The sequence below is a fragment of the Musca vetustissima genome, unplaced genomic scaffold (assembly GCF_032173495.1).
Source record: "Musca vetustissima isolate MV318-11 ecotype Yass unplaced genomic scaffold, APGP_CSIRO_Mvet_v1 utg416593, whole genome shotgun sequence".
Classification (NCBI taxonomy): domain Eukaryota; kingdom Metazoa; phylum Arthropoda; class Insecta; order Diptera; family Muscidae; genus Musca; species Musca vetustissima.
In genome coordinates this window covers 1-14038 of record NW_026873065.1, presented here as the reverse complement: position 1 = coordinate 14038, position 14038 = coordinate 1, and the positions used below count along the sequence as shown (strand labels likewise).

The window sequence follows — 14038 nt, the reverse complement described above, 5'->3', positions numbered from 1 at the left end:
GTGACCTGTTCAACATCCTGCTGGAAATAGTCATACTAGATGCAGATGTGAACAGAAGTGACACTCTGTACACCAAACAGCATATGTTACTCGCCTACGCCGACGACATCGACATAATAAGCCACCTTTGAACGGATTGAGAAGGAGTTTGGCAAAGTGGGACTGGCAGTAAATGGCGAAAAGACCATGCTGATGGTATCAACGCGCAAGAGGTCCATTAGACTCGGACCAACTGTGGAACTTGACAACTACAGCTTCGAGGTAGTGAATGATTTTATTTAGCTCGGTACCGCCATACACAAAACTAGTAACATCAGCCGTGAAATCTGGAGGAGAATGGTGTTGGTCAACAGATGCTACTATGGTCCAAGTAAGCAGTTTAGAAACAGGGCCATCTCCTGCCAGACCAAACTCAAACTGATTTATGGATCTGAAGCATGGGTACTTCCGCAAGCAGATGAGGCAACTCTTAGATTGTTTAAGAGAAAATTTCTCCGGAAGATCTATGGGCCAATCTGCGTTGACGGTGAATATCGCCGTCGAATGAACCATGAGCTATACCATCTATTCTCGGACATCGACATAGTCAGACGGATCGAGCTGCAGCGACTACGTTGGCCAGGCTATCTTGTGAGAGTGGATGAATATGCTCCAGCTCAAAAGGCATATAAAAGCGAGCCAAGTGATGGTTCACGCAGAACAACCGTTCTGTCATTAGCTCGCTAAATAAGTATATATATTTATCTATTCCAAGACTTTTACAGTTTTGGGCGTGATACAATAGATTTTATCTAAACTAAATTAATGGTTATTGCCAAATATAATCCATTAGTTCTTTCTATACTATTTTTTTTTAATTTCATAGATAGTTTTATTTCTGCGATGCCAAAATTGATTGTTTCCCTAAAGAAATAACAAATTGGTTATTTCCCAATAGATAAAAAATCTCTTATATGGAAATTAGAATACAAAACGACAATAAATTTTATTAAAAAACAAAACAAAAATACAATTCGGCCATAGACCCTGTTTGTTGGCGGGCCTTATGATCATTTAAGGTAATTAAAAACGACACAAAAACAACAATCATATAATTTTGTCATAAGTATGTAGTACAAAATTATAATATCTAAAATCTAACTCAATTGCTTAGGAAAAAAACTACAATTTTTTCCAAATCATTTTTATCTACATCTTGTCAACTTGTCGTCACTTAAGTTGTGCACTTAGAAAAAAAAAACAAACAACGGTTCAATCGCGTTGTCGGTTAAGCGTTTCTTTGACGTCAGCGTTATTACATGCGACTAACCATTGAGAACAACTTTTGCGGAGCACAATCTTTTGGGTAACCAGAAATCAAGCTATAGCTCCACATTCAATCTTTCATTTATTCATTCATTACTTCATTCCAATGACAAAAGTAACAACAACCTACTAACCATATTTAGAAACTTGTTGTTGGCATTTGGTCGCCAAAAACACACAAAGTACAAAATCTGAAAAAAAATGAAAAAGTATAAGAATAAATTATATATTTAAGTCCAGTTGTCTTGATGTTGTTGTGCTTCAGTCAAAAATGCCGCTTTTTTATTTTCACAATTTTCCATAAAGCTCTAAAAATTGATTTTAAAGCTATTACTGTGATCTCTAATGCATCTGAATTAAATCTGATGAGTTATCATTACATGGTGTTTCATGGACCAAAGTCTTCAATAGCATACAGTAGAAAAAGTTTTAATATGTGTATATAGTATAGAGTATCAGCATAATTACATGTCTGAAACAATCAGACCAGCGAAGGTAATTGATGCAGGCAGATATTTGATCAATTCAGAGATTTATATCAAACATGGGATTACAATTGACGAAATTTGTGTTGAAGGATTTAATACTTCACAGGTCCTTCCTTTTGTGGCCAATCATGAAGGCCGGGAAGCAATTGACAATAAACGCAAGTAACGAATGAATCCACTATCGATGATATTCCCAATGCCGAATATGCAATAGAGAATCTCAATACAGGTGGTCAACAAACAATGCTTGAGTATTGAAAATGTACCTCACCAACGAGTTGTAATGGCTTCAACCAATAGATATTGGTGCTTGTAATGTCTCCAACCAATAGTAATTGGTGCTGATTCTGAAGAGTTACTCTTAGAGTCTATCTATTGTGACAAAAAACGTTTCTATACGGAATCCTATTCAAAAATTGTGCGCTCCGAGCTCCACCGTTATGACTGACGATGCTTTAAAGTATATAAAATACTTTATAACTACAAAAATTAGAACTTTTAACTAGTAAATCAGCAATGTCAATCGCTCTGAGGAAACACACGCGATATGGAATAGGGCTACGTAGTTGAGCGTAAAAGTCGACTTTTCGATTTTTGCCACCAACCAAAAGTCGATTTTTAGACCTTTCGGCTTTTGCTTTTGACTAAAAAATCGACTTTTCGATCTTGTCAAACCTGATCAAAATCGATTTTCACATTTTCATTTTCAAAATTTTATTTTTTATATGAATTTTTGGTAACAGATAAAATTAAGTTCAGGAATGTGTAATTTTTCGTTAAGTTGGACTTCATAATAATAAAATAAATATTTATGAAGAAAATCGAAATCGGCGTTCACATATGCATCTCCTATGACCTTTTCCAGCAGGATGTTAAACAGGTCTCACGACAAACTGGCACCTTGTCTGAATCATCGTTCGGTATAGAAGGGATCCGAGAAGTCCTTTCCGACTTAACTGCTGACATTGTGCCAGTTAAAGTTATCCTGCATAGCCGTACTGGATTTAAATACATCTGAGGGGATTGGGCTGTCGAATGTGACTTTGTAGTCGACAAATAGGTGTAATATGTCGCGGGCGTAGTGTGAAAATCTGGTCAATGGTGGATTTTGCAAAGACAATATTGCCATTGGCTTAAGTCGTTCACATACCACTTTATATACGATGGGAAGAGGACTTATTCCTCTATAGTTGGCACATATCTTCTTGTCTCCTTTTTTGCGCATGGGAAATAGGATGCTTTGGTTTCAATTATTGGGCATGCATTCATCTAGCCAAGTTGTACTAATCAGCTGGTGCGTGCTCCTGACCAGAATCTAACCACCGGTCTTGAATAGTTCGGCTGATAAGCCAACGGCACCAGATGCTTTGTTATTCTTCAGCCGATTAACACTAGATTGCCGAGAGCAGTCATTTTGACGGTTTTTAAATTTCAAGTACAAAAACAATTGTGTATATTATGACTCAGCTTTTTAAAATTTGGTGACTTTTTCTACCACATAGAACTACGTTTATTAATCATAGTAGCTGCTTCCTCCCCTCTTTCATTCCCCGTATTCACATGTGCTATACCTAAATAGCCTAAAAGCGGTCATTTTGACCTTTTTGAAATATTAAATAATCAAACTACTTTTATTACAGTATAAAGTAAATTTCTTATATGACCAGATCGGTACAACAACATCGAAACCCGTTTGCTACTCTAGAAACACATACGAACACACAAATCGGGAAAAATTAATTTTATATTTCCAGTCGATTTCACTCTTAGAGTAAAGTCTTCATCTTTTTTCGAACGTTTTGTCCGCGCTCTTATTTTTCAAAAGGGGAAACCCGAGAGCCCTACCACCGAAAACAAATAATAACAACGTTTTGTATGACTGTAAATAATGTAACAAATATTAAAAAAATAGTTTAAAAAAATTTCTTTACACAATAAAAAATTTTTCAGAATGAAGTCATTTTGACCGATTTTAGGCAATATAGGTATATACAAAATTCCCGTCTTTCTAGTGTTAATTACTGTTACTGGGGTATCTTCTTTACCGCCACTTTTTGATACCAGGAGCTTTACAAAATGCTTCCGTATTCCGTATTCATCTCTACAGGAGGAGGTGCATGCACCAAAGCCTTCGGTTTGGTGTTTTACTTGATGTTAACATTCCTGGACTTTGTTCCGACATATCGATTTGCGCAAATAAGACTGATGTAGAAGAACTTCGCTTTTATACGGATTATAGCAATTCGCTCATCAATTGGAGTGAATCTGGAGACGAGGTCTTTCATTCTCCTATTAATCATAAAACGGCAGCCAAATTCATGTCTCGTTTCATGGCAGCTATAATACAGGGCGTTATCATCTGATTTACTTACACTAGTCCCTTCCCATCCTATTTCATGTAAGGCAATAATATCGCCAAAGCTAAAAATGCGCATGTACTGTACAACGTGCGTACATCCCAAGTGTAGAATCGCAAATCGTAGTCCTTTATACGTTTGCGAGGTCGTCAACATTGGGGGGTTTGGTTTTATTATTCGTTGCTTTTTTATAGCAGGGGGGGTTTTCCGAGTGTGGCAAATAACCCGACTCCTCAACCCATTTTTTATAGTTCTTATGGGTGAACTCGCGGCACATATCAGCTCACTATTTCAACGGATGATGAAAATAGCTATCCCAGATGACACCGTGGGCGGTCAGTGTCCACATTTGAGATGGAAGAGGTACCAAGATAAGCCTGGGCTTTGTCATGTATGACTTATAGTTCAAATATAATCCACTTGACTTGTGAACAGGATTAATGTGACGTTTGTAAACACGCTCTAAATTATGTTTGAGTGTATTGTCGGGCGCCATGATATATAATTAGGTAGCCGCATCGGCCCAAAATTATAAATGAAAATCTCAGAATTTTGAAGAGCTTGTTTGGCAATACTTTTATTAACATTTTCTACAAATGTTATGAATCTATTTGTTTTGGCAACATATTTTTCACATATCAAAATACAACAACCGATGTTAAGGGTTAAGCAGAATGCTCGTGTTGAGCCATCCGTTGCGTTATGTGTTATCGAAAATACAACAACCACAAGGAAACGATAACACAAACGCTCGAAGTTGTTGTGCGCTGCGCTTCGGAGTTAAATATATTTTAACTTTTTGCGTGCGTTAACGCGATAACAAAAAACGATCAACGCGAACCTTCTGTTTAGCCCTTTAGTTGTAGAAATTAGCCTATGCGGCTACCTTACAGAATATACCATGGTCGGGCGCCAGTTTCTCTCAACGGTATTCTCACACATCAATTGATATATTTAGACTTTTTAGTAGGTAGGTGAGTAAGTTTTAGCTGTAAACTAAAACAAACAGACCTATAATGAAGCGATTTCTGTGCCAAACCAATTAATGAACCATATGTAAATATACGCTGATTTGAATATCATAAATTAGTATTCTGTTTCGGGAAATAACCAGTTCTTCAGAGAACACCTGGTCTATTTATTGTCATACGAAAAATATATAAAAAGGGTACTTCTATAAAATTCAAAAAACATCTAAATTATTTCTCTGAAAATGTAAAATTTCTAAATACCCCATTATATTGCAGGAACCTCAAAAAAGGCCAATCGAAACCACTGTGCCTTGATTATGTCAGTTAAGGTTGTCTACCAAAAAGTTTTATACGTTAACATGGCTCAAACGCCTACAGTGGCAGCACAAAAAAACAAAACGAAACAGCGACATTTTTTCTTTGAAACAAAACAACTCACGACGGATCGATCAATGAATCTGAATGTGAGAATGGAAACGGTCATTTCAATTTAGTACAGTTTAAGACAACGAACGGTTAGGACGCGTTTAAAATCATAAAGGTGAACACGGACAGAACGGGAAAATGTTAAACGGAAAATTTTTTACGGGTCTACCGCCCAAAATGATAGAACGTGGAGGTAGCGGGGCCACACCAAATCGTCTGGAATCTCATTTATTTTGGCCTGATGATACCAAGGCAGAATCTGCTGTTGAACATCGTCTGAAACGTCGGAACAGTGTACAATTGCAGGCCAATGATAAACCCCAGGTTACCAAACAATTTTCCGTGGGCGGGGCAAATGAAGTGGATACCAAGCGGAGATTTAGCAAGGAGTTTTCACAGTCATCAATCCAGTTTTATGATAATTTAAATGAAAATGATTCGATGGGCAATAGAAGACCTCTACTGAGATCAGGTGTGGGCAAAAAAATGGAACTAACAGAAAAACCAACTGCCACTAAATTAGAACTGCCGGAAACTATTGTGGATGAAGCCTACACCACTGCCAAACGAAAACAGGCTTATATGTCGAAAATACAGTTCTACGACTATATCAATGAACAAGACGAGGAAGGGGCCAAGCGTCAACAGAATAATTATCGAAAACCCAAAATGGATATGAACGATAAACGTGAAATGGAATTGAATTCGAAGAATAGTCCAAAACTGCAAATAAAACGCGATGTACGAAGTCTCAGCGAGGAAAAGGAGATACCGAAAATAAATAATCGTTATAACAAAACGCTGGAAAGACCTTCAAGGCCAATTAAGGAAGTTAATGTAGCCAAGGGGAACTCTAATCTCCAATATCGCGAACGCAGGGATGATAGTTATGACAGATCGAATATTAGATCAAATGAAAGGAAAAATTCACGTTATGACAAGCAACCGGTTAGAAATGTGGAAAAATCTGAAGATCGCTATGAAAATGATCGTGATTATTATGAAAAACCTACCAGATCAGTATTAAGCAAGGAAAGGAATTATGAGGAGAGGGAGGAACCTCGTCAACGTTATAGAACCTATGATCAAGCGGAAGACTACGTTGAGGAACCTCAATACAGACGCATACAAAATGATACTAAGAAACCAAACCGCAGAAATGAGGACAACTATAATTTCAACGAAGAAGCAGATGAAACTGGCGAAAGAATGCGAAAAGTTCGCATAGAACCATCACCACCCCGAAGACATCAATATTATCGCGATGAGTATTATGAAGACGAACAACGTCCCAGCGAAAATTATAGACGTAATCAAATATCTCCTACAAGAAATGTAACGAAAAGAGGAAATTTACAACAACGTTCGGAAAATAGGTCATACGATCATTACGATGAACATGATGATACCCACAGCCAGCCATATGAGGACAGATATGAAGGACAAAGACAAACCAGTCACAAAGAAAATGTTAAACGAAATGTCAATAAATTAAATAACGAAATGTATTCAAGGAGATATACTGCATCGCCCTCTCCGGAACCACGCCGCACACCAAGTGCATCACCTGAAACAGCAAAATCGCCATCGCCACCACCACCATCATCATCGGCTGAGGTAAACAAACCTCGCAAACATTTGCGCAGTAGTTTATGTTTTCATGATGGTGCAATTATAGCTGAGAATGACGATGCGACGCTGTCGCCCACATCTGAGAAACCAGCACCGCGTCGTAATATTCGCAGCACCGCCACCAAACGGGTTAGTGTAGGTTTGCCGGATTGATTGGAGAACAAACAACATTAACACACTCTCAAACTCTCGAAACTAAATAAAATGTAAATAACAACGTACGACTCGAAGTGGTAAATGTCGTTAGTCGAGTGCTCCAAATGTCGGACGGACGAATAGACAGACACAATACGATGGTGTCACATGCATTTCAAGTGTGGCTTAATGATTTGCCCTCTACCGGTGCGGAGTATGTGAACAAGTGTTGCCTTTTTGAGAAATGTCAAAATTGTGTGTGCGTCTGTGTAATTTTCCTCCATCCTACTACCAACACAATATTCATATTCGTTAACGTATTAATTCAAAAACGAATTCTCATTTTTAGAATTATTATTTTTATTATTGTCGAAACCAAATTTAACACCCACTATCAACAACAAAATTGAATAAAATTTAAACATCACCTTTTTTATTGGTCGACTTTTGCACTTGAATCGAGTTATTGTCATGTGTTGAATTTCTTTTTATTGTTGTTGTAGTAATTAATAAATTGCCGATTTTGTATATGAAATACGATGTAATTATTGTACTTAATATTATCCGTGTATTAGTATATAAGAAATAAATTAATAATAACAAAAGTTGTCTTTTTTTGCAAAAAAAAAAAAAAAAAAATAACTTGCCATTTAATTTTTTCGAAATATTCGCCGGAATTTAAATAATGTCTCGTAAATTTCGATGAAATACACTCCTTTTGAAAGGGATATTCCGCCTAACGGTGACCTCCATCCTTAATTTTAAAAATCATTATTTTTTTATTTCTTGCATTTTCTTGCTTTTGTTCCTATTATTAGGAAATAAATAAAATACGATTGAGACTTTTGGATGAAATCTAGAGGAGTAAGATATGCCATTTCCATTAGGAATTTCGCTTTCTATACTTTCCTAAGAAATAAATCTCATAATCATTGGAAAATTTACTGCAAATTCAGAAATAAAGCAAAATGCATAATTCGCCGAGAAAGGAGACACAGACATGGATTCTGCGAGGATGTGGAAATGTCTAAGAGGTTCGCTTTCTCTACTTTCCTAAGAAATAAATCTCAAGATAATTGGAATCTCATAATCATTGGAAAATTTACTGCAAATTCAGAAATAAGACAAAATCTATAATTCGCCGAGAAAGGAGACACCATTACTGCAGGGTTTTTAACGGCATGGATTCTACGATGATGTGGAAATATCTAAGAGGTTCTGGGTGTATGGGTAACGATCATGATGAGATAAATATTAATGTTAACTGCATAAATGATTTCTTTGTAGACTCTTGGTGTTAATGGATTAATGGATCTACTTTCCTAAGAAATAAATCTCAAGATAATTGGAATCTCATAATCATTGGAAAATTTACTGCAAATTCAGAAATAAAGCAAAATCCATAATTCGCGCGAGAATGAAGACACCATTACTGCACGGTTTTTAACGGCATGGATTCTGCTAGGATGTGGAAATATCTAAGTTCTGGGTGTATGGATAACGATCATGATGAGATAAATATTGATGTTAACTGCATAAACGATTTCTTTGTAGACTCTTGGTGTTAAAGGATTTTCCCAAATCGATTTTGAAAATTTTATCGACTCCAATACATCCTTTTTATTCCAATGTGTTGATGAAAATTAGTTTATTGAAGCCATGCTGAAAGTAAAATCAAAGTCAATGGGTGTTGATGGCATATCAATAAAATTTCTCAAACTAGTTTTCCCCTACATATCTGACGTGATCATGGATCTAGTAAACTACATCTTAACAACTTCGGAATTTCTAGTAGGTTGGAACACGGCTCGTGTGGTTTCCATTCAAAAATGTCATTCTGTTCGTTATTTCGATTATCTCCGTCTGATTTTACCAGCGCTTTCTAAGATAGTGGAGTACATTATTAAAAAAAAAAAAAACAAATCCTTCAGAACGGTGGAAATAAGATAATTGAATCCCAGTATGCATTTCGTCAAGGTTACAATACTATCCATTTGATTATTAAATTGACTGAAAACATTAGTACTAATCAGCTGTTTTATAAACATGTTTGACAAAAATTACAAATTCCGAACAAGAATTGCATTTTTATATTAATTTAGAGATTGTCAGTATCCAACAATGCAGGGTTATCAATTCCGTACTTTCAAATGTGTTAATGTAAATAAAACACATATGAAATATGTTGTCCTGTTATGTCTTTATGGTACGTTTACATTGGAACGGATTTTCCATTTTATAAAAAATCCTCATAAATTAGGATAACCCGCTAAAAAGTTCTAATGTAAATGCCGTTTTATCTCCCCCACTATTAGGTGGACTGAAACATTCCTGCAAAATTAATACGGCTATGCAGGATAACTTTAAATGGCACAAGGTCAGCAGTTAAGGTCGGAATTGACCTTTAAGAGCCCTTCAATCAAAACGAATTGAAATGGAGTCTGTCAAGTTGGACTGACAGTAAATGGCGAAAGACCAAACTTATGGTATCAACACGCAAGACGTCCAGTTGAATCGGACCAACTGAGGAACTTGAGAACAACAGCTTCGAGGTAGTCAAAGATTTTATATACCTTGGTCCCTTCATAAATAAAACTTATGGCATCAGTTTTGAAATTCGGAGAAGGATACTGCTGGCCAACAGATGATACTATGGTCCAAGTAAGCACTTTAGAAACAAGGCCACCTCCTGCCAGGCCAAACTCACACTCTACAAGGCTCTGATACTACACGTGCTAATTTATGGGTCTGAAGCGTGGATACTTGCGCAAGCCGATGAGGCAGTCCTCGGAGTGTTTGAGAGAAAAATTCTCCGGAAGATCTATGGGCCGATCTGCGTCGACGGTGAATAGCGCCGTCGAATGAACCATGAGCTATACAATCAATTCTCAGACATCGACATAGTCAGAGGGATCGAGCTGCAGCGACTACGTTGGTTAGGCCATCTTGTGAGAATGGATGAAGAAGCCCCATCTCAAAAGACATATAAAAGCAAGCCTATAGCTGACTCAGAAAGGGAAGGCCACGAATTAGATCACTAATGCACAAAATAGTACGATAGCGGTGATGGCTAAACACGTTTTCTCTCTTTTCGTCGATCATTTTTGATGATGATCTCTCAGTTGCGCTCTCACACACCTTCTCTTAATTTAGTTCTGTTCAACACTGAATTAGATGTAATGATCAAGTGGAAGAGGAGATTTTCAAACATGGTCTTTCAAATTGGAAGAGCTGCTTGCATGACCGACGCGTCTGTAGATCTTTTTTATGCCCGGCTTATGGAACAAATGGTCCGTCACAAGCCTGCTAAGCAAAGTATAATAAGTTATTATTCTAAACGCGCTCTAAAGAATCTTGAAGTTTTGTATACTGGTCAGTGTTGGAAAGGGATAGGTCTGTGAAAATTCGTACTATAAGGGTACGGAACGTTTAGAGCTAGAATGTTCTAATTTGGTACCACTATTTATCATACAAATTTAAATCATCTTGAGAATTGACCATGTCTATCTGTTTGTTGAAATCACGATAGAGCTCGCAATATTTAAGCTGGAGCTTTAAAAGCGTCCATATTACGGGGTACCACCAATATACGGTATTATCCACACGTTTTTTAACCAATTTGGCATTTTTATGCTCTCATTCGGTAGAAAATGTTGTTACCAATTATCAAAGATAAAGGTACGTTTATATTTTTAAAATCCATTTTTTAATCCAACAGGATTAACGAGACGTATACGCAATGGAATTGACATTTGGGATCGAGCGGATTTAGTAGTCTAAACGTAGCCTAAGCTTCAGAGAGTTGAGGGAACATTTGTCAACCAAATAGGTTGTAATCATATATTTTAGATTCTCATTGAGAATATTACCAACTAGAATACAATAACAAATTATACAGTAGTATATTGGCACATTTTTCAGTTGAATTGACCATAAGTTGGGTGCCAAATCTTCCGCACTTTGGGTGCCAATATCAGCACACTTTTTGGTATAGTCCCTAATGGTACATCTTAAATTTCAGTATAATGGATAGTTTGGGAACAATTTTTATGCAAATATGCTGTAATATTGCATTCCCATTGGGTATAAAGCCTAAGTACCAGCTATTATTCAGTATTGTGGGAACATTTTCAATCGAATAGACTGAAAATGTATATATTGGCTTTTCATTTCATATTTACCGAACGAAAATTATCAATTTACCTCTACGTTTCGGTATAGCCCTATATCTTTATTTTCAAAAATGTTACAATTATTTTAATCAGTTTGCAATTTCAGTTGCTTTAGTTTGGTCACCAGTGTATGTAACTAAGCTTACGGTATATATTTATGATAAAATAGATTAACGCACGTTTTACAACACTAAAAATGCTGACTAAAAAATCTTTCATAATTTAAAGTATCGCCAAGCCACCACAATCGATTTGTACAACCCTGTTCCATTTTCGATCTAGAGAACCCTGGCCACTTACAGCGGTTTTGTTATTGTGTGTTTTTTTTTTCGTGAAATTGTCAAACGCTTTAGTTTTGCCGCTAATAAAATAGAAAAATAAATATATTATTATTAAAATTAATTAAATAAATTATCAGAAAACAGCGGTGAAACAATTGAGCAATAAAAAATCAAGTTCAACTCATTGAAAACTTAAGCCACTCAACAGAAATCAGCAGGCATGGATACCGACAGTGATGATGAATTCTATTTGGTAATATTGACTCGGAGGGCAAGCTGATGGATGATGATGGAGCGGGGGCATTCGATCCGGAATTAAAGGAACATCTGGGTTCATTGTCAAAGTGAGACCAATTACTCAAATATGGAAATATACTTGTTGTTATTGTAAATTTTCTTCTAGAATGGGTTTAAATTCCATGCTGAGCGAAGTAATTGAAGCAGAGGATGCCGATGATGAAGATGAGGAGGAGAAGAAACCAATGAGTGATTTTGATGCCCTCAAATCAGGATTTGTGGATAACAAAGAAAGTCAAGAAGATGAAACGGGCGAAATTATAAAAGATTCTGATGCTGTTGATTATTCTGATATAAATGAATTATCAGAAGATTGTCCCAAGACACCACCGGCAGAAGTACAAGCGACAGAGGCGGAAAATAAATCAGATCCCTCCAATATGTTGGAAGACCTGGAGGATGCTATACCGGCATCAAAGGTGCAGAGTAATGCTTGTTCTTCGGCCAAGGATGATAAGGAGTTGATGCCACCGCCCAGCACCCCCGTACGAACACAACCCAATTCAACACAAGAAGCGCAAAGTAAACAAAGTGGATCTGATAGTGGCATGGATTCGGATGTTAAACCAGAGAAATGTAAGGAAATTGTTTCCTTTCCCTATGTAAATAATATAATTAATTGTCAAATTTTATATTTTTAGCCTCTGAACGTAAATTGGACACACCACTGGCCGATATGCTACCCTCAAAGTATGCTAATGTTGACGTTCGCGAACTATTTCCTGATTTTAGACCGGGTAAAATCTTGAGATTTTCCCGATTATTTGGTCCCGGCAAACCTTCAAGTCTTCCGCAAATTTGGCGCCATGTAAAGAAGCGCAGGCGAAAACGTAAACAATCACGCGATCATAAACCCCACAATCCTGGCTCAGATTCTACAAGTGATTCGGAGGAGCCACGTAAAAAAGGTTTTGGTATTCACTATGGCCCCGATCCCATGCCTTCACAATGCCAATCAGATGATGAAGATAAACTTTTGAGTATTTTCAATGATGAGGATGTTAAACAGGAGCCAGAAAATGGTGATAACACCGATAATAAACCAAAAATTGCCGATTGGCGTTATGGCCCGGCACAAATTTGGTACGATATGTTAGATGTACCCGATTCGGGGGAGGGTTTCAATTATGGTTTTAAAAGTAAACAAGAAATGAAACATTCTAAGCCGCAAGTACAGGCTAAAAAGGAAGAACAAACAAAGGAGGAGGAAGAGGCGGCCATTGCAGATGATGCTTTCCTCATGGTATCCCAATTGCATTGGGAAGATGAAGTGGTCTGGGATGGTAATGAAATAAAGGCTAAAGTTTTACAAAAACTTAATTCAAAAACAAATGCTGCCGGTTGGCTGCCATCCAGTGGCTCGAGAGCATTTACACCGGCTGGTAAAGCATTGCCCGTGACCGGAGGGCCATCAGGAAAAATTTCAGGTGCAGGTGGTAGTTCAACAAGTAAACAAAAGGCAAATCAAAAGTAAGTACAGTAAAGTAAATAAAAAAAATTATTTTATCTGAAAATTTGTTTTGATTTTTTTTAGCTTACCCGCCAAACCTGCCGAAGCTGTGGATGATACCTGGTACAGTATTTTCCCTGTGGAAAATGAGGAGCTAATTTACAGCAAATGGGAAGATGAAATCATTTGGGATGCTGAAGAAATGCCCAAGATACCAAAACCCAAAGTATTGACATTGGATCCAAATGATGAGAATATTATCCTGGGTATTCCGGATGATATTGATCCATCCAAAATCAATAAGAATACTGGACCACCACCGAAAATTAAAATTCCCCATCCTCATGTTAAGAAATCGAAAATTCTTCTGGGCAAAGCTGGTGTTATTAATGTACTGGCTGAAGATACCCCACCTCCACCACCAAAAAGTCCCGACAGAGATCCATTTAATATTTCCAATGACAGCTACTACATGCCTAAGACTGAACCGACATTACGCCTTAAAGTCGGTGGTGGTAGTCTCA

At 37.1% G+C, this 14038-nt stretch overlaps 1 protein-coding gene across 1 annotated transcript; it reads left to right on the top strand.

The window, feature by feature from the left end:
• The first annotated feature begins 5685 nt into the window (after nucleotides 1–5685).
• On the top strand, nucleotides 5686–7332 carry LOC133322574 (serine/arginine repetitive matrix protein 1-like). Its single transcript, XM_061531558.1, has one exon. The coding sequence runs from the start codon at nucleotides 5686–5688 to the stop codon at nucleotides 7330–7332; it is 1647 nt and encodes a 548-aa protein (XP_061387542.1).
• The last annotated feature ends 6706 nt before the right edge of the window (nucleotides 7333–14038 follow it).